This window comes from Leucopleurus acutus (genome assembly GCF_964270905.1).
Source record: "Leucopleurus acutus genome assembly, chromosome: 5".
Taxonomy (NCBI): Eukaryota; Metazoa; Chordata; class Mammalia; order Artiodactyla; family Delphinidae; genus Leucopleurus; species Leucopleurus acutus.
The window spans coordinates 6,938,140-6,959,899 of NC_139147.1; the positions used below are offsets into that span (position 1 = coordinate 6,938,140).

The following is a 21,760-nucleotide window of genomic DNA, read 5'->3' on the forward strand; positions in this document are numbered from 1 at the left end:
TTGTATTAGGCAGGGTTCTCCAAAGAAGCAGAACCAATCTTTCTCTCTCTCTGTCCCCCTCTCCCTGTCTGTGCTTTACTCAGTCTCACAATTCAGACGCTGGTATCTTCTGGAAACACCCTCACGGACACACCCAGAAATAATGTTTAACTAAATATCTAGGCATCCCATGATCTAGTCAAGTGGAAACATACAATTAACTATCATAAAACTCTTAAACATGACAAAATCGAGCCCTAGGGAGGTGAAACAACTTTCCCGAGGACACATGCGGAGATGGGTGAGACCAGAGCCAATTCCCAGGCCTGTGCTCATTTATACTTAAAGAACTTCTTGGTAAAGCTACACATTTCTTTTTTTTTTTTTAATGGAAGTATAGTTGATTTACAATATTGTGTTAGTTTCAGGTGTATAACACAGTGATTTAGTATTCTTGAAGATTATACTCCATGATAGGTTATTATAAGATAATGGGTATTATTCCCTGTGCTATACAGTCTATCCTTGTTGCTTATCTGTTTTATACATAAAAGTTTGTATCTGTTAATCCCACACCCCTAATTTGTACCCCTCCTTCCCTTTCCCCTTTGGTAACCACACATTTGTTTTCTATAAACTATACATTTCTTTATTTTACTTTGTCATGCCTCTAAACACTTCCAAAGATCTCTCCCATTATGTCTGCATTATGGAATGTGTTTCTATAAGCTTCTGGTTACAATTTTTTATGCTAAGTCAAGAACTAAACAACCAGACCAACTAAAACTTAAATCCTAAAGTCAAAACTAATTATATTTTTAAACTATGAGCTGAATTGAGGAAACTGCCATTGGGTTATACGTGTGACTGAAATGATAAAGACAGAAATAGCAACAGTCACCCTCTGTTGAGTGCACACTGTTGTCAGGCAGTTGGCCATGTTCTTTATTAAAAAGGGATTATCTCACTTAAATCCCACAACTATCCTATGGTCTAGGGACTATTTATTATTCTCACTTTACAGATAAAGAAACTAAAACTAGGGAAAATAAGATAGTAGCCCAAGATGTCCTAGCCAATGATGTGGAGAGCCAGAATTCTAACCCAGTTCTGTCTGAATCCATAGTCTGAGCTCTCATTCCTATCCTACATGATCAAAAATGTCCAGGAAGAACACAAGGTAATAGAATGGTGGAATAAATTTGTTAAATTGTTGTAGATTCTGAAATGGCCTTTTCAAAGGAGATGTAAGTAATAAGTCAAGGGATAAAGGAGATTTTCAAGATCGTCTGTTGCTCAGCCCGTAACCTTTACATTTCCATGATGATAATGATTTCTCTGTTTTTCCTGAAAACCAAGAAAAGAATCGCATTGAAAATAGCTTTGATTTGGCAAGAATGGCTGGGTGGATGTTAGTAAATGTAAAAAAAAAAAACTAAGATAGATGATTCTGGTTTGGTTCATCCTGTACTTAAGATGTCCATGTGATACACACAAGGCAGTTCAGTGGGCCCATGTAGAGCTAGGGTTAAAATTCTTTATCATGGGGTCACTGCACGTGAGTTCTAAACTATGCCATTTTCTAGCTCTGGGAAGTCATTTAATCCTGCTGATCCTTAGTTTTTTTTGCCACTACAATAAGGATGATAGTAATGCCTACCTCATATGGTGCTGTATGGATTAAATAAGACCTATGTGTGAAGTGCATCAACAGTGCTTGGGTTATAGTGATACCTCCAAAAATTGCAGCTCTTCTCTTCATATTTGGTCAGGCGTTTGGGAGAAAGCGCTAGGCTCAAGGAATAAGCATGTATTACGGGTTGAATTGTTCCCCCACAAAAAAATATGTCGACGTCCTAATTTCTGGTGCCTTGGAATGTGACCTGATTTGGAAATAGAGTATTTTCAGATTTGATCAAGTCAAGATGAGGTCACAAGGGTGGGCCTAATAAAACGACTGGTGTCCTTATCAAAAGGGGACATTTGGACCCAGACATACATGGAGAGAAGATGATGTGAAGACACAGGGAGAAGGCCATGTAAAGATGGAGGCAGAGATTGGAAGGATGCAGCTGCAAGCTAAGGAACGCTGAGGATTGCCAGCCACCACCAGAATATGGAAGAGGAAAGGAAGAATTTTATCCAGAGTTCCAGAGGGAGCACAGCCCTCCTGACAGCTTGATTTCAGACTTCTAGCCTCCAGGACTATGAGGGACCACGTTCCTGTTGTTTTAAGCCACTTAGTTTGTGGTCCTCTGTTAATGGCAACCCTTGGAAACCAATACAGCGTGCGTGTTGTAGTTGGAACGTGAGAGCCTAGACGCCCAGGGATATCTATGAAGTGAGGAGAATGGAGGACCGAGGACAAAACTCCAGGGACACCAATGATTAAAGAGGGGCAAAGAAAGAAAACCCAAGCAAGGAGAGACTTTGAAATGGAACAAGTCACTCTATTTCTAAAACATGACGGGCATAAGCAGCGTTGTCACGGAATAACTAAGGGGAGGTAATGGAGGAACAAATAAAGAAAACCAAAATCCCCAAACTAGATAATCCACTCAAGAGGAGTTAAGAATGTCTCCATCCACTGAAATATTTTGGCATGTCAGAGTTTCAAAGGTATCTTTAGAGCCCAACAAAAATAATGTAGTCATGTATGTTTTGAATAAAATACATAATGGAATTGTTGATTCTCAGAGAGTTTAAAGTAGGCACATCTTTTTTTTACAGTTTTTATGCTGTAGGGTGTTGAACAATTCATATGTACAATTAACTTTTGACAGTTGATTAATTAATAAATGAATGAAGTGGAGCATAGTGTAAGCTAGGTTGACAGCTGCATTGAAAATGGAAAAGTTTTAAAGTAAATGGGTGAAAAATATGCAGAGAAGACTCTTGGTTCTAGTAAAATATTGAACTTAAAAGGATCTCTTGTGGAGCACCTGGAAATTATGCATAGAATCTAATGTCCTTTTAAATGCATAGCTGAACTGAGAAGAAAGTCAGTGAATTTCTTAGGGACTAAAAAAAAGGGGGGAACTGAGAACAGGGCAGCCCATTCTCATGTTGTCACCTGGTTGCCTTAGGTGGCATGAATGGGGGTGGGGTTCCAATGTCTATAATACAGAGATTTAGGTTTTAAAGGTTAATTAGGGGCAGGAAATGAGATCTTGGTCTTGCACAAAGCAGGAGTTGGACATGATCCCTCCCCTTACCCTATACACACATGCACACAACTGTGTGGTCCAGCAATCCTGAGTCAGAAATTAACCATTGAAAAGTAGTTATGAGCTAGTGATAACCTTGGGCACCTGGAGGAAGTAAGTACAAAATCTTCCTGGAGAAGCTTGCCTTCAATCCAGGCTTTACAGAATTCCTACAAAGACCCACAGAAAATGATTCTGCAACCCCAAATTTTGAAAACAGGAAGAAGCAATCTACCAAGACCAAGATTCAGCAGGAACAACAGATTAAACCCTCAAGAATATTAGATAATTGAAGTATGATAGAGAATATAAAGTGAATAGATTTAAAAGTGACTAGATACATAAAAGAAGGAACCAAAAAAGAGAGGAAGAAGATATTATGGAAAAGAATAGATAATCTTGAGGAAGAAACAATAGAATTCCTAGAAACACAAAACAGTTCAAAATTCAGTGTCAAAAAATACCAAAAACTCAGTAGATGGATTAAGCAGTTGATCTGAAAAAATCAAAGAGTGAATTAGAGAAGGGAGACTTGAGATTGTTTTCAGAATGCAGCACGTGACAAAGGGGTAGAAAATGAGAAAAAAAGTCAACAGTTGGGAAGGACTCATAGTAATGTCTTATGTAGATCTAATAGAAGTTCCAGCAAGAGAAAATAAAGAGAACGAAAGAGATGAAATATTGGAAGACATAAAAGCTAAGACTTTCCCAAAATTGGTGGACAATACCATTCTCCAAATACAGGAAACACCAGTCAGAGAAGGATAAATAAGAATTCATCTTCTCTAATTACATTATGGTAAGACTGAAGAACACCAAAGACAAAGTACTTTAGAGCCAGCACTAAAGAAAAAAGACAGACTCTCTGAAGATAATGACAGTTATGAGGACAGCAGACTTCTCAACAACAAAACGGGGCACAGAGGGGCAGTAGAAGAAAATCTCCAGTGAGCTGGGAGAAACTGACAAAACTCTAGTTACCTTCTGGGCTCTTAACCTTTCTTTTTTTACCTTTTACAGACTCTAATAAGGTGGAATAAAAATACTGGCCAACATTATCTTATAAGGATGAATGACTAGTGTTGAGGGTTCCTAAATTCCTTCCATTCTTTGGGAGCAGGACATTTGGTAATTAACTTTAGATTTTGTTTAAAGATTAACAAGTAGAGAAACAGAAAAGGAACAAAGAAAAATAGATCAATCCAATCAGGTATTTGGAAAGGAGAAATAAAGAACAGCCATAGCAATAATAGAAAGCGTAAAGTGGTAGAAATCAGATCTATCAGTAACAATAAATGTAAGTAGACCAAACTTGTCATTAAAGACAGAAAGTGATGAAGCAGGTTTTTAAAAATTATTCTAAAGTTAGTTATGTATATACTATTTACACAAACATCTAACACAGAGAAGGAATGACAGCAAATAGATGGGATAAGATATAGTAGTTAAATTTTCAGTCAAAATAAAGCTGACGAGAATGGAAACAGAAAGCAGAAAACATGACTGGAGAAAATTGAGGGTTATCACATAATAAAAACAGTTTACATTTATGAAGAATATATAACAGTGATAAAGTTGTATATACCTAATAGCATAGCCTCAAAATACATAAAGGACTGTACAGAGAAATAGACAAATCCACCTTAGTGAGAGATTTAAATTTGCCTTTCTCAGTCTTTGATAGATCAATGACATGAAAATTATATATGCATTACTAATTTTGATCTAGTGGTTATTCATAGAAACCTGCACTCAACAATTAGAAGATAAGCCTTCTTTTTAAGCATGGTCAATTTGCAGAAATTGGCCACCAGAGGAGTAACAACCAGTATTCAAAGAATCAGTATCTTATACCTCCTTCACTGGCCAAAGTGTCATAAAATTAGAAATCAGTAATTATCAAAACAATAACTGAGCCCCATTCATAGTATGGAGATGAAAAGGTTCAGAAGTAACCTTGACGTAGGCTCTTTACTTGAGCTCAAATTTCAGTTTCTTGTGGAGTGAAGCTCAAATGTGAGCTAGTTCTCTTTATTAAGCTTCTTTATAAATGTAAAGTCTGTTCCAATGAGGAGGCAACATGCTAAATCTTATTTTTGCAGGCTTCTGAGTGTGTGGGACAGCAGACTGGCAGGCTCACCAAGGTCTGGTTTTATAAACAAAGACCTCATAGGATTTTGATATGATTCAGAAGTACATTTTATTTTTGTTGGTATTTTTTCATTACCAAGGGTGATTTTTCTTTCTGGAAGCCAATATTTTACATTGATATTGTTCAAGAAAAATGACACTCAGAGCTTATATTATCACCAATTTGGTTCTTGCTTAATCTTGCTTTTATTCATTCCTCTGGGGTGGGGTTGGGGGTCTCTGAAACAGGATGTTTGCCTACATGAGGTATTTTGTTTCAAGAAGGCACAGTATGTCTTCAGCAATGCAATATCCTTTTGCTTAATTTAAATATCTACTTAATATTTTCCTGGCAGCAGTGGAACTCTACTAGGGCAGAATCCAGTTTCAGGGAAATGTAAAAAAAATGTTCAACCCTAATCCCACCCACTGCTTGTCCCTCCTCCCCCTGCTCCCCCACCCAAACCTTAAACGGTGCAACTCTGCTTTGCTTTTATTTATTGTTTTAATCCCAGTTTACTGAAATAGCATTTGTAAAACTTTTGGATATTAACCATGTAATCTAAGGTACAAATAAGAAACTGCAGAGAGAGAGATGGCTTCCTGTTTCTTTTACCCTGTACCATGGGGCTTTACCATTTTGATGTCCACGAAATGTGGAGTGATGACACAGATGTTTTCAAAACAATTGGACTGGAGGGCTGAAAACAAAACAACTTATCTGTAGTGGCTCTTGGTTCATCTCACAGAAGCACCTCCGAAAACTTCTTAAAATAAAGTGATAAATCAGACTTTTGTGTTTAGAGGAAGAGGCTGACCCTGTGATAATAGATTGTTTATTTCATTTTAGCAGAGTTTGCAATGCAAACTCCAGTGCGTGGTTGCATTATTGCTCTGTAATGTGTTATTGTTGGCAAAGTGCTTTCACATACGTTATCTCATTTACTTTTCTCTTCCCCTAACATTTCACTTAATTACCCACAGAAAGAAGAAAACAAATTCTAGAGAGGTTAACTTTTACATCTAAAGCACGGTTGAATCAGAGCCCAAATATGGGTATTCTGGCTCCCAATAAAGCCTTTTATTTGATCACCAACTTTGCTGTGCTTGATGTAACTTAAGACATTCTTTGATTCCTCAGACATTTTCAATGACTCTGAAATTCCTAGATCATAAAGTCTAGCCTTCTTAGCAAGATCCTCAAGGCTCTCCTTGATCTGTCTCCAACTTTCATTTCCATCCTCCTATGTCTCTGTGCTCCCTCTTAAACCCTCCACTCCAGCCACACCAAACTTCTCACATGTCCCTCAAAACCATCAGATATTTCATGCCTCTGTGGGTGTGAAGCTGGGCTCAAGCTGTTCCCCTAAACTAAAGGTCTTCTCTGCTTTTGTCACCCTACTTCTGTCAAAATCCTTTTTGTTAATGCAGGCTCAAGCCAAACCCTTCTGGTGAAGCCTTTCCCTTTTTTCCTTGTTGGGATCAGTTGCTGCTTCTCTGTACTCCCGTCCTGCTTGGATAACACAGATTTCATTCTGCTTTGTGGGCTGTCTTCATGGCTGCCTACCTCGGTAGATTCTCAGCATCTTTGTCTTGGCCAATTCTGAATCCCTGAAGTACTTGTGTATATTGTAAATGCTCAATAACTCAGTTAAGTTCAGCTTAGTCATTATCCTATGGGTCCTTGAAGGCTACACATTGTTTTATAAATGTCCATCAACAGATGAATGGATAAAGAAGGTGTGGTACATACATACAATGGAATACTACTCAGAACAAAATAATGCCATTTGCAGCAACATGGATGCAGCTAGAGATTATCATATTAAGTGAAGTAAGTCAGAAAGAGAAAGACAAATACCATATGATATCACTTATATGTGGGATCTAAAATAGGACACAAATGAACTTATCTGCGAAACAGAAACAGACTCACAGACATGGAGAACAGACTTGCGGTTGCCAAGGGGGAGGGAGATAGGGGAAGGAAGTATTGGGAGTTTGGGATTAGCAGATGCAAACTAGTATATATAAAATAGATAACCAGTAAGGTCCTACTGTATAGCACAGGGAACTGTATTCAATATCCTGTGATAAACCATAATGGAAAAGAATATGAAAAAGAATGTATATATATGTGTAACTGAATCACTGTGCTGTACAGCAGAAATTAACATAACTTTGTAAATCAACTATACTTCAATTAAAAAAAAATAATGAAATGAGCAGAAAACCACAAAAATCCAGGCTTAGTCGTGAGGTTAGGTGGCAGGTTCTGAGCTGCATCACTACCTGGGGCAGAGGGTGTGGGATGCCACACCTGAACAGAGGCAAAGTTGACCCTTGGTTGGAGCTCATCCTGTTGCCCCCTCCCCTTTCTCCTTCACATGCATAGTTGAGGAAAGAGATGAGGTCTTTTGAATCTTGTGGGACCTCTTGAGCTCCCTTCTGTTATGGTGGGTGGGCCAGAAGCAAGAAAACTTTGCTGACCTGTCATGGGCCATGGAGGAGACCTGGAAGCTTCTACTGGGTGCTCTGTGGAGTTGAGGAGTGAGCTGGGACCCCACACACTGACCTGAACCCTAAACAACACTGTCTACAGTGGCACCATCCATGCCTGGCCCAGGGAGTTTGTGGGGAGCCCAGGGTGGGCTCCGCCATCAGGGCAGGGACAGGGCCTCCTGTCTTTTTATCAGTTCCCTGCCCAGAGATTCACGATAAGTGCTTACACCTCAAGAGCGTGGAGGACAGACACCCAACGCGGGTGGTGAGTGTAGGTGAGGATGCAAGCAGGGGCGAGTCCTCAAGCAGTGGGTGGTGTGTGGGTGCAGGCAGGGGGTGTGGGTTCAGGAGATGGCAACTGGATGTGTGTAGGATGAAGGGGTTGGGGAAGGACAGGGGATGATACCTATTAAGACGGTGGGCCCCAGAACCTAAGAGTCACGTGCTTTAGGCTGAAGAGTTTGGACTTGCCCCTTGCAGACTGTTCTCTTTACACCTGTAGAGTAGGTCCAGAGTAATGGCGCCCTATGGACAGGTTGGAAAGGAACATCTCATTTACCCTTATCAAGTGACCATATTTTGTTTTTAATATTCTTTGCTTATAAATGTATAGGGCAGAGGTATGGAGATCAAATTCCAAAAGGATACAGGAGTAACCTGACTTTGTGTAATTTTATTCTTTTCAAACGAAGCAATTTCCATTAACAAACTGTATAAGAAAGTGACATTAAAATATTATACTCTTGAAAGTTTTATAAAAACACTTTAACATATATATATATATTATATATATATATAATCCTTTATAAAGCCTTGTTTTGATTTTGAAATATAGAGAATACATTTTTAAAAATAACTTTTTAACCCAAGTATTATATGTGTATTGTAGGAAAGAGAGAAGATAAAGTTTAGTGAAAAGAAAACTTTTAAATCTCTACTGCCTTTGTTTCAGAGACAGTAGTTGCCATTTCACTGCATATCTCTCCAAAATTCTTTCCATGGGTATGTTTATATTTCTTTGCAAAATATAATCTACCATAATGTTTCAAACGTTTAAATTTAATCTATTTTGAACAGTTTTCATATCAATAACTACATTCAGCAGTGTAATTTTTAGTTTCTAAATATCACAGGACTGTTCCTAAATGTACAACAACTTAACTAGTTCTCTTTCTCTGGGACATTTAGGGTGTTTCCAGTGTTTTGCTATCATAAACAACACTACAAAGAACATCCTTGAAAATAAATCATTGCGCACTTCCTCTATGATTTCCTAAGGATAAATTCTAGAAGTGGAATTTTTAGTTTAGAGACTATACACACAGTTTTTTAAAAGGCATTTGAAATGCATTGCCGAATTGTTCATTGGAAAGGTTGTAGCAATTTACAGCTCACTCCAGCAGTACAAGAGAATGGCCATTTGACCAATCCAAAGTGAGAATTTAGGGATTATAACAGGGCAGGTCAAGGAGGAATTGGTCTCTGGGGTCTTGCATGTGATTCCCTTAAACGAAAATTGAATGAGCCATTACAACCTTGGGCTTAGCGAGGGAAACCAGTTAACAGGCACACCAAGGGATGCTGGAGAGATTGGACTTCTTTTTTGGCTATCTTCCTAAGACGTCACTTGACCGTTTTAACATGAACCCAGGAACTTTCAGGAAGATCTTTATGTATCATTTTTAGAATATCTGTTTCTACCATTAAGAGAAGAAAATGCCTTCCTAGAATGAACTGATTTCTAGGAAGTAGTTACACCAAAACATAGTCCTTCCAGGTTGTTAAATGCAAAACAAAACAAAAAGGAGAGTTTGGCTAATACCTAGTGGTGGAATTCATAGGAAATGGCTTGGGGACCCCTGTGGAAGGGAGGGTCTTCTCTCTGAGAGGGCCGTTTAACTGTCCTCTGCACAGAACCAAGGAAAGAGGACTTGAATTCAGGGCATCCTAAGACCAATATATGATCTGTTCCTGAATAATGAGGAGTCATGACATACTATGAGAAAAAGGAAAAGAAGGACTTTCTATGGAAACATTCTGGAGTTCAGAACATTTTATCCCTGAAAGCAGAATGCTGACCCAATGGCAAAGAGCCATCTGAACTTCAGTGACTTGGACAGAGTTAACATTCCCAATACACATTCGGTTTTCACAGGCTAACAAAATGTTTCCATGTGTTTGGATTACAAAGGAATATGCACAGCTTTCTGTCAACATTGCCATTTGAGCTTTTGTAGATGTTCTGCGCTTTGTAGCAGAACCAGAGTTCTTAGTTTATAGCTTCTACACATGGGCCCTATGACCAGCAATTCTACATCTAGGTCCTCACCTAGGCCAGCACTTTCTCAAGCTTAATGTGCACACAGATCAGCTGAGAATCCTATGAAAATATAGACTCTGATTCGGCAGGCATGTGGCAGCACCTGGGATTCTGCGTTTCTAATTAGGTCCCAGGGGAGGCCAAGGCTGCTAGATCCCACGACCACAGTCTGAGTAGTGAAGCCCCAGGGTAGATGGTCTGAACCACTTTAGAATTACCTGGACAGCTTTTAACAACCCTGATGCCCGGGCTGCCCTCCAGCAGAATTAACTCAGAATCTTTGTGGGTGAGACCAGGCATCAGTAGTTTTTTATTGGAACCCAGGCTGTGGACCAATGCAGATTGCTTCACATGTGGGTGGGGAGGGAGACACAGGGGTCTTCATTGATAAGTAAGTGGGGTATATGTGTGGAGGGGTGGGGATATCCGAGAGCAGATTAAATGATGAAATATACCTCCAAGGATTGACTTGGACACGTCTTGAAAATACAGTGCCGAACGCCAAAAGCAAATCAGATACCATTTATGTTAGCTTAAAGGCACACGACAATATATGACAGTGGATATGGTAAAAGTATTCAGATATGTATAGGGATGATGTATGTATCATTTCAGGTTAGTGGTTCCTCCTGGAGTGTCCAGGAGGGGAATGGGTTAGGGATGGATTCTATTGGGGTTGAAAGAATTTCTTTCTATTAAAAAAGATATGAGAAAGTAGGGAATGGACAAAATAAGGGAGGGAGGGGGAGGCAGAAAGAGAGTAAGAAAGAAAAAGAAAGGAAAGAAGGAAGGATGGGAGGGAGGGAGGAAAGGAGGAGAATTCTGGTGACTGTGACTGTCTGGCTGTTTCTCACTGTTACTGCCACTGACTCTGGAAACCGAAAATGTATCCCAACAGCACATCGAATGCCCATTCTTGAGCAGCCTGAAACATTAGTAAGACCAAACAAGCTTCTAAAACTATTAGCTAGAAAGCAATTCAAAAGGGTGATGTATTCCCCCAGCAGATATTTTCACTCACGATGATCTGAGTATCGTGGCACACCTGCCCTCTACGAGCCTGTCCAGAGGACCCAGACCAAGGCTTTCATTTCACGTTGGAAACAGACACAGAAAGGAGAAGCAGCCTCTGGAGGCTGCAGCGTTGAGAGACCCTGGGATCAGGACTCTGGGCTCCTACTCCTTTGCCCAGGTGTCTTTCTGTGCTCAGGGACCCCAGGGAGGAGCCCCGTCTTCTGGCAAGGCGCCCTGGGCACCCCTCCACCCAGGCTGTTTATGTGGGGTGGTCCCAACTTGTGTTTCCGTTGGGGATCACCTGCTCCTTTTCCCCAGAGACTTGCTCTCCTGGTCATACAGGGTTCTCCTCCCATATGTGGCAGCAGAGCGTGATGACACTGCCTGCATCCTGTGGGGTGTTTGTGCCCCAGCTGTGGAACGTGAAAGCCCCCCAGCCAGCTTGCCTCCTGCAGGTGTGAGTTAGTTGCAAAACCAAGTTCTCTGCAGGAAAAGCGTGTAACTGACAGCTCTCTCTTAGAAACACTAGCTCCTGGGAAGTGCTAGGGTTCTGGCTGACCTACACATCATCTCCAATTCTGTGGTCAATATCTTTCAGTATTTCAGACAAATACTGTATGGGATTTTTTTTTTTTTGGTAATCTGTAATTAACATCTTCCTGATATGTGTTGCTCTTATTTCATATAAAGATACCAGTAGTTTTCTGAGGAAAGAAAGTTCTCATTTATTCTTATTCATTTTTTCCCATTCTTTTTTAAATTGAAGTATAGTTGATTTACAATGTTGTGTTAGTTTCAGGTATACAGCAGTGTGATTCATATATATATATATATATATATATTTTCACACATACACATATTTTTATATGAATAAATAAAAATTAAAAGAAACTAATAAAAAGAAAATCCCATCCCTACAGGAAACTTTAGATTATATGAGCAACAGAAGGGCAGGTGGTGTGAATAATCCTAAACTTCCAGAACAATTCACTTTAAAGACAATGGTCTCTGACTGTGAGTCAGTTGGTCTTCCTCAGACATTCTCCTCGGACTGGTCCCTGAGCCTGGCTTGAGGCTGTGCTTCTGCAAGAGAGGGAGGGGATGCTCTGGAAAGCTATGGGGGTGGGAGATCCCACCTGGGATATGGCTCTACCCCAGAAATTTGTCTTCAGGAGTTGACCAAATACGCTTCCATCCCGTTTCAGATCCTATGCTATGGAGTACGGACCATGTCCGGCAGTGGCTGGAGTGGGCAGTGAAAGAATATGGCCTTCCGGACGTCGACATCTTATTGTTCCAGAATATTGATGGGAAGGAGCTGTGCAAGATGACCAAAGACGACTTTCAGAGGCTCACCCCGAGCTACAACGCTGACATCCTTCTGTCGCATCTCCACTACCTCAGAGAGAGTAAGGCAGTCCCCGCTCCCACAGAGAGCACTGTCGAGAGGTCCTTGTTAACGTAAGATGCGAAGGTTCAGCCCAGTTGCCGACAGCATCTTGCTGCCCTAACCCGATTCCCACTAGTATCTGAGAGAATGCTTATAAGTGATGACTTATTGCGTAATGAGAAGTAGTCAGCGCTTTTACGAAAGCGACAAAGTCAACTAGCATTCAGCTGCCTCCTCCAGGGTCCCCCAACCAGGAAGATCACATGCCAAAGGGAAACAGAGCTTTATCTGGTCACACATTATTTCATCTCCATGATGCCCAAATAGAAATAGAAACATTATGGAAAGGCTCCTACTTGATGGGAATTGTGGAGTGTATCTTCCCTAAAGCCAAAGCAAGCTCCCCTTCGTATCCCACTCGAACACAAAATGAGGAACATTTTCACTTGGTATCTTGAGATGTGGCTTAGCCTGTCACAATGGGAATGGCGTCTTGGCAATGAGAGGCATGAATCCACAGAGTCTGCTGCATGCTTTAATATTTCAAATGTCAAGCATGATCAGAAGGAGATAGTAGAGATAGTGCAACAGTGGGTGGTGTGAACTCTTTGGTGTAAATGCTTTGCTTGGCATCTCAACCACTTCTTCCCTGAACTCAATATGGATCCCCATCTAGGTTTTAACATGCTAACCAGTAGCAGGGCCATGGAGAGATTTCCAAGCAGCCCATGATAACAGGATGGGGAGTGGGGTGAATGTTTTCCTTCTTTTTCTTCTTTTTTTTTTTTTTTTTCAAGGAAGGGAATTCTCTCTCTCTTTTTTCATTTGGATGTTGCTTTTTGTTTTGTTTTGTAGCACCTCTTCCACATTTGACTTCAGATGATGTTGATAAAGCCTTACAAAACTCTCCACGGTTAATGCATGCTAGAAACACAGGTAATGCTGGCCCTGCCCCTTCCCCCCAGGACAAGTGTAGGGTTTTGTTTACAGGTTGCATGCTTTACAGGTAGAACGTGGGACAGTCAGTGCATCAGGAAGGCGGAAGTCAGAGGTGGATGGGTGAGGGGTCCCTGGTAGGTTGAGGCTCTGTGTTGGCGGTACCACAGCCTCAAGGCAGGAGGCACTCTTTGGTCTCTGAACACTCCCCCGCTTCCCTTGCCAGTCAGAGGATTTATTTGAACCAGGAGATGTGCAGAATCAGCCTTCAGCCATAGCCTCAGCTCACATTGGCTGGGTCACAGTCTGCTGTTGTTAGTCCTCAAGTATGCCCTGTGCTGACTGTAGAAACTAAAAGCATGTTCCATGTGAAGGGGCCCTTAGCATGCTCCTTTTTTCTTTTTTTCCTTTTAAAATTTTTATTCTTAAAGGAATGTTTACTAGGACAAGCAGGGGTTTTACTTTTCCCTTTTTGGTAAAGTTTTAGGCCATTCAACTTGACTTGAATCTTCTTGCACAGTCTTCGTACATTTGCAAAAAGGCCGTAGGAGGGAATGCCGGTTACTTTGGGGGAGCTTTTGTTGTGAGGCAAACTGTGTTATGACTTGGGAAGATTTGACATTAGTGACTAACTAAATACCTGCTATTCTATGTCTAACCATTGATGCTACCTTTTATTTATTTATCTATTTTATTTTATTTTTTTTGCCTGAGCCTGATAGAGTTTTAACGTGATGCTTCTTCCTGGCTAACCCTGCTCCCTCCCCTCCTAGTAAAGGCTGAGAGTAGAGGCTGGGCTTTCTGTGGATGAATGTGGCCCTGGTCACACCCATTTCCTCCCTGGTGATGGAGACACTTACAGAAGCATGGCCGCAGGCTGCTCACCCCACTGTTATCAGCCTGCAGGGACCCTCTGCCACCACCAGGCTAGGGAGAAAACCATCTAGTGTTGGAAAGACTTAAGTAACCCCTCATAGGCAAGCCAGCCAGTTCGTGAGCAGCCCTCACATAGGAATACAGCCATTTTCCAAAGACTTGCCCTGTTATTTTTAAATGTATGATGTGAGTGAGTCCAGGCTTGAGTATTATAAAGGGATTGCTAGTTGATCTCCAGTAGCCAGAATGTTGTGCTTTTAATCTGAAATTTTAAAAAAATGGCTTTGAGTCAATAATACACTTTTTCAATGTAGGTTACACAGTCAGCCCATCAATGACCTTGTGGCCAGAAATAGCAAGCACCTTAGACAAAGTAATTCCCCTGCCTTAGGAAACGCCTCGGAGATACACACACTTTCTGATAACTTCTTAGTCATTTAAAAAATTTTTAGCAGAGGATGAAAGTGTCAGGAAAGCTCTGACTTCATTATTTTTGCTATTGCTAAACATAGAAGCAATTGAAAAGCAGGACAACAAATTCCAAACGGACTGACCTGTGAAAAGAGGATTACTTCCACTAACAATTTGAAAATTGATTGAGAGAGAGAAAGGGAAAATGTGCATCTGAACAGAGACACGGATTAATTTTTAAAAAGATCCATATATTCTTTGACAAAATATTTATCATTCTTTGGTGCTCCTTTCCAAGGGCTCTGTAAAATGTTTTATGGGTTTTATACGATTTGAAAATTAAAACACCCACCATAGAATTGTTTTAATAAAATGAGCTTGCAGGGGGATGGGCAGACCCACGGATGGGCTTCAGGAGGAAGCTGTTAAATCAAAACACAAGACGCCTTATGCCGAGTGGGGCACAGAGAGAGTTACATTTCTTCCATCTTCAGCATCTGTTTCTGACCTGTGTGCTAGTCCCTTCTCCGAAGTCTGGCGTGGCAGGTTCTAGGAGGCCACCTCCCTTGGTTGTCATGGGGCAAAGTAGATTAGGCGCTGTTGCTGAGATCAGATCAACAACCACAGCAAAAGACCTTCACATGTTTTGTCTTTCCTTTTGTCTGCAGGGGGTGCAGCTTTTATTTTCCCAAATACTTCAGTATATCCTGAAGCTACGCAAAGAATTACAACTAGGCCAGGTACGAAAACACCCCTGTGTAATCTCTTTATTGAGAGACATCCCAGGATGTCCTGTGAGATCCGTGACCTACGTCACGAGACACAAAGACAGCTGATCTTGGATCGGACCCTCTAAACGGTCTTATTCTGCCTCTGTGGATCTGGCGCCTAGAATCAGACCGTTCCATCCAGAGATCACGCAAACAGTCCCCGAACTGCGGGATTATGAGCAGGTCAGCCCCTTCACTAGCTGCTCTCGAAGACAGATGGGCCAGGAAGGCATCCTGGATGCCTGGCGATAAGGAATCCATCCGGTTTCGAGTTTACAGAAGGACATAAGTGTAATCTATCCGTCCTCAAGGCACAGCACAGAGCAGGAGGCATTCCCCTAACACTAGCAGCTGGTCCTCAGCTGTCACGAGAGCCGGTCTTTCAGAGCAGAAGCATGTAATCAATCATATGTACACCTGAGTCTTACTTTCTGTCTTTCCCGATGATTTAATTAGGTTATTAATTTATGCGTCATTCACGAAAAGAATCACTGTCTATCAAGTATCTGTTAGTGCCAAGCACGATGTTAGATTCTGGGAATCTAAAGATGAACCAGACTTTACAAAGCTTCCTGTCTTCAGAAAGCTGGCCTGTTCATTCCACCGTTGTCCATGGAGCCTCCTGAATGCCAGCCACGGGGGTGCGGCAGAGAACAAGCCCACAGGCACACAGCCTAAAGCTCTAGATGTTTCTAGATGTAAAGCCACCTAGAGCCAGAAACAGACTCACACACATATACATTTAACCTATGGGCTAGGTACCTAGAGCCGGAGAGACAGATATGGATGTTTAACCTAAAGCACTGATTGTATAGTAGAGGCAGCACCTCTAACGACAGAGGCTGTGGGAACAGGAAGGGAAAGGAATTCATCCCTCCATGAAAGGGGGAAGGAAGCGTTGCAGAGGAAGGACCATATGCCGGAGGAGGATTAGGTGTTGCCAGGTGGAGAAGGAGAGGGTGACATTGGGCAAGCATGGCTCAAACATCTGTCCCCTCGTTGGGATGTACAACCCCATGAGCTGGATGACACATGCCAGCCTCACAGCTGAGGAATCGTGATTAGAGCTGTGGGATGGCTTTTCCCTATTCACTCGTGGATCTAGAAGTCACGTCTTCTTAGACTCAAGCTGCTGCTCTTGGATGTCTGTCACGTGTCCAGGCTGCCCAAGTCCTAGTTTGAACTGGTCCCAGGCACTAAGCTTGGCGCTGCTGTTTCTTCCCAGTGAAAAAGACGGGGGGGGGGGGCAGTGAGCTCAATAGCCTGGGTGAAGATGCTTCTGGGAGTTTTTCTCGCCCCAACACAACCCTGGTACTGTGACTTCAGGCTGGCGATTTTCTGTCCCCTAACCTCATAAAGTTTCTCCTGGGAAGCATAGTGGAAAGGCTTGGCGATAGTGCTTAGTTACCTCTGACACAGGCCATTTGATCGTGGACAAGACCCAGGGTCTGGAGTGAACTAGATTGACCCTAAAGAAACCCGCCGTGTGTACTGAGAAAGGACAATGAAAGTACATGTGTCACGCTAGCTCTAGGCATTCCTGAGTTTACTGCCAGTAAATGGTCCCTTGGGAGGACATGGGAAGTGTAGGAAAATCACCATGATTTTGTGAGTGTTTGAAAGAAGTTTCCATACGTACTCACAAAAGTCAAAGCTATCTGTGAAACATTTGGCCGTGGGTTGCGTATTTGTTTGTTTATTTGAAGCAATTTCATGGATGCCTCTGAGTTGCAAAAGCCAGGGATTGTGAGCTGGTGTCAGGGCTGTGTGGCCGCATGAGTTCGTTCAACACGATGGTCGGAGCAGCCAGTCGGCTGCCTGTTGCTTCCTAGACAGAACAATGGGTCCTGGAGCTCCTTTGCTCCCTATTTGAGGATATGGTAGATTTGGAAGATATGGCGCGTCCAGGTGTCAGAGAGGAGAGTGGCCAGGAGGACTCTGGCTGGGACACCCCTCTGTGCTTCAGCCCAGGGGGAGACAAGGGTGGCAAACACTAATTCACCTAGCAAAGCCCTGGTGATGCTCTTTTCTTGGGTCTGTCATTCGAGTGTGACTTGGAAGAAACTTGATTTGTACCAAAATACGTGTTTTGGTGATTGCTGCTGTGATTCTGAAAGGAGATACAAATATTAGTGTCTGAGGTACAAAGAGCTGAAAATCAGAGTGAATGAGCCAGAGAACAGTTTGCTGTCAGCCAGACTGAGGGATTCAAACTTGGAGAACAGACTTGTGTGTATACCTTGGGTGGACCAGTGATCAACCTTGCAGGAACGGTCTTGTGAGTGTGAAAGCTTATAACGGTGCAGTTGGAGAAGTTTGTGATGGGTCGGGGGGATGGGTGTTGTACATCATTGGGGGAGGGGGTCACTGGGAATCTGACCGTATCCCTTTGGTTGGTGGGTATCTGACTGCTTTCGAAAGAGCTGGTTGCTGACTTTCCTTGGGAGAGGTCCTTGGGTCCTTGGGGACAGAGACCCAAGTTCCCGTTCCCCTGCACTCTTGGTTTGCTGTGTCCATCCATTTCTCTAATCCCACATCCACGGAGACAGAGGACTCCTTCCTCCCACCTGTGTCATCCTGCTGAGTCCAACTTCCCAGTGTCCCCTCCCCACTTCCTTCCTTTCCTTCCTCCTCAAGTAACCATCCCCGTCTACCTTTTCTTCTTGTCATGGCCCAGCTTCGCAAAAAGATCATTTATTCCAGAGTCCCCTTACTGCCTGCCCTGTCCAATTACTGGGTCTTTTCAGTTTCCCCCCCCCCCACAATTGTCCGGGACTGTTCAGTGACCTTACAGGATAACACGTGATGGACAATATACTCTTTTGTTCATGCCTCAATCCCCTCTCTGCCTGTGCTTGTTCCTATTAATTTTATCCAGATTTTCCTGATTCAAAATGCACCCTCTTTCACGATCCCTTCGTTGAATTAGCATTTAGATGAGTCTCTCCTCTCCTCTTAGAAAGTGCTAGCACGTAGGCAGATCCATTTACGTTCTTTTTTTATGATCGAATTTCATGGTGTCGCATGTGTTTCTTGGGTAGTTAGTTATTATGACCAGAAGCCCTTTCCCCATCTCCCCTGTAAACACCCTCCTTCTTTGCTGAACACATGCTTTTTTGGGGGCCATGGCCCCTTGAGGCCTCAAGTGGCATACACAGAGACAGGTCTGACTTAGAGAAACTTGCAAGCTGGTTTTTGACCTCATGATGAGAACCCTGCCTGGCGTCCTAGGAGCAGTGTATGTGAAAGCTCTGGTGTGTGCCCAGGACGATCTGTAACCCCATCCTCCCCTCCTCCGTCACCATGGTAATCCATGCACCATGATACCCATCTAGGATTTTATCGAAGGAGACTGGAGACTTGGGTCAGCAAGTGCAGCCTCGACTTTCCCTTTTCAGCTGGCTCTTCTCAAGGGTTTCTCGGAATCTGCAATGATTCCTCCTTTGGAGTTTGCAGCTCAGTGCCATTCAGCACCTCCAGTCATAGCAAGATGACGCAGCCAGTGCACTGTGTCCTCAGTTAAGGAAAGCCTGTATCACAGCAAATGGCTGAAAATGCATTCTTGGCTTTGCCCTAACTATACTCTAACCACAGATCTGTACATCTGTACGCCTAGTTGAAAAGGGAAGGCACAGTGCCCCCAGATCTCCATGTCTTTGACAGAGGAGTTTAGAAGACCCTAGGGAGAACTAGAGGAAGACAAGAGAGAGTGATTTAATCATGTCAGTCGGCTTTGACCCTGAAAATTCCTTGCATTAAACAGGGGTTTATAGATTGGTTTAGGCCAATAGCTCTCGGTCTTTGTCTTTGCCATTAGCATCTAAGTTCATTGAGAGCTGGCAAAATTCAACCTTTCACATCCAGTGCAACCAGGGACCTCCAGAGTTACTTGGTACATGTGGCATGGATCCCCAGCATGAGGATAAGCTCTCCCATGATCCAAGTTCTGGTCCTTTAAAAAAATAAAGTGGTGGGTAGATGTCAAGAGGGCTAGTGGGCTGTTCTTCAGTAATCTTGATGAAAGGAGAGTGTAAAACTTGGTGCACTTAATCCTGCACGAAGGGCAGCAAGGATGCTTGCTTACATCATTGATGTCTAGGGAAGGGAGTGGTTGGGGGAAGGAGTCTCATTCAGAATCAGGAACTGATCTTGACTCCCAGGAAATAAACAAAGGTGCTGGGGTGGAGGGGGCCAACACCAGTCAAACTCCCTATTTGTAGTTTTCATGGTGTTTGGTCTAGATCATGGCATATAGCATACTTCTTTGGTAACCCTCAGCTGCCCGTGAAATGGCTTTTATAAAGTTGTTTTAAAACACTGTCTGTTACAGAAGAAAAATAGCAGAACCCATGCCAGAAAGCAGCTGTCCCTGACACAGGACCTTCTGCCAAGTCTAAGAGTTAATGACCTTGAAGATTAAAGTTGAAGAGAAATGGAGAGTGGATTGAAATGACCACCAGAAATGAAATGTATACTGTGTTCTTCCTAGAAGTCTTATGATCTACTCTCCATAAGAGGCAAATAGCAAATGTACACAGAGTAATAATTTTTCAAGGAGCCAAAAAGCAGAACTGCTCAAAACTGGCTCTGCTTTGAGGTGTTGTAGCTGCTGACAAGGTCACTGAGATGATTGTCTCCCATCTCAGCAAGCCTTAGTTCAACACCCCCCAATGTCACATCCCACAGGAGGGGGACTTGGTGCCCATGGCCTGTGATCTGTAGCTGATAAGAGAACACTGGAGCAGAATTTCATGAACAAAAACAAAAGCCCACTTATCTTCCATGGCAATATGTTCATGAACACATTAATCATTGTTCATATAAACATCTCCAGTTCTTGGCAAAAAATCAGACTTGGAGTTGTTTAGGGCCTGACTGATTTTCAAGGGAAGATGAGACACGGTTACACACTCTAAGAAGGACTTTATGAATTAAGAGTTTCAGAATATTTTCGTATTAGTAGTTTGGTGTTTAATTTCTTCCAGTCACATTTCATGGGCAAAAAGTAGTAGCAGACTAACTACTGACACTTGCTATTAATTCCATTTCTAATGTTTCAGGTGAAAGCATTCAATCTAGAACTCTTTCCACACATTTATTTGTATTAACACACGCAGATAGCATTTCTGAAATCCTTATCTGTAGGAACACAGATTTTTAGAAAAGAATAGTGGAAATTGTCTAGAACAGGCTTTCTCAAACTTCAGTGTACACCCAAGTTAAATGGGACCATGTTAAAATACAGATTCTTTTTTTTAATTGAAGTATAGTTGTTTTACAATATCATGTTAGTTTCAGATGTACAGCAAAATGAGTCCATTTTATATATACATATAAAAGTGTGTATATATATATATGTATATATATATTTTTTCTTTTTCAGATCTTTACTCTTATAGGTTATTACAAAATATTGAGTATAGTTCCCCGTGCTATACAGTAGGTCCTTGTTGGTTATCTATTTTGTTTATAGTAGTGAGCATATGTTAATCCCAAACTCCTAATTTATTCCTCCCCCCCTTTAGTAACCATAAGTTTGCTTTCTGTGTCTGTTTTATATATAAGCTTATTTGTATCATTTTTTTGTTTTCTGTTTTGTATATAAGCTCATTTGTATCGGTTTTTTTTTAGATCCCACATATAAGTGATATCATATGATATTTGTCTTTCTCTGTCTGCCTTACTTCACTTCGTATGATAATCTCCAGGTCCATCCATGTTGCTGCAAATGGCATTATTTCATTCTTTCTTATGGCTGAGTAGTATTCCATTGTGTATATGTACCACATCTTCTTTACCCATTCCTCTGTTGATGGACATTTAGGTTACTTCCATGTCTTGGCTATTGTAAACAGTGCTGCAATGAACAGTGGGGTGCCTGTATCTTTTCTAATTATGGTTTTCTTCAGATATATGCCCAGGAGTGTGATTGCAGGATCATATGGTAGTTCTATTTTATTTTTTACCAGAATCTGGTAAAATGCAGATTTTGATTCAATAGATCTAGAGTGAGGTTCTGCATTTCTAACGAGCTTCCAGACATTGCCGATACAGCTGGTCTGCGGAGAAACAAGGACCCAGAACATATTTCTGGATTCTCTTGCTTTTTCATTTGGTAGACAGAAGCCCCACGTTGATATGGCTGTCTGCTCCTAAAGTAGGGGAGATGCTGTTACAGTTGCCCTGCTAGTAGATTTTTCTTTCTGAGACAATTCTCAAATTAAAA

The 21,760-nt window shown here is 41.9% G+C and overlaps 1 protein-coding gene across 4 annotated transcripts in view; it reads left to right on the top strand.

Moving 5' to 3' along the window:
• Positions 1-21,760, top strand: part of ERG (ETS transcription factor ERG) — a 204,515-nt gene that overhangs the window by 170,273 nt on the left and 12,482 nt on the right. For 2 of the 4 annotated variants that reach the window (XM_082840102.1, XM_082840103.1), the window contains 2 exons: positions 12,357-12,560; positions 13,397-13,477. In XM_082840102.1, the coding sequence (XP_082696228.1) occupies positions 12,357-12,560; positions 13,397-13,477 (285 nt within the window). Of the gene's footprint in view, positions 1-12,356; positions 12,561-13,396; positions 13,478-15,432; positions 15,505-21,760 lie in introns of all 4 variants that reach the window. The other 2 variants (XM_082840105.1, XM_082840104.1) reach the window with 2 other exon arrangements.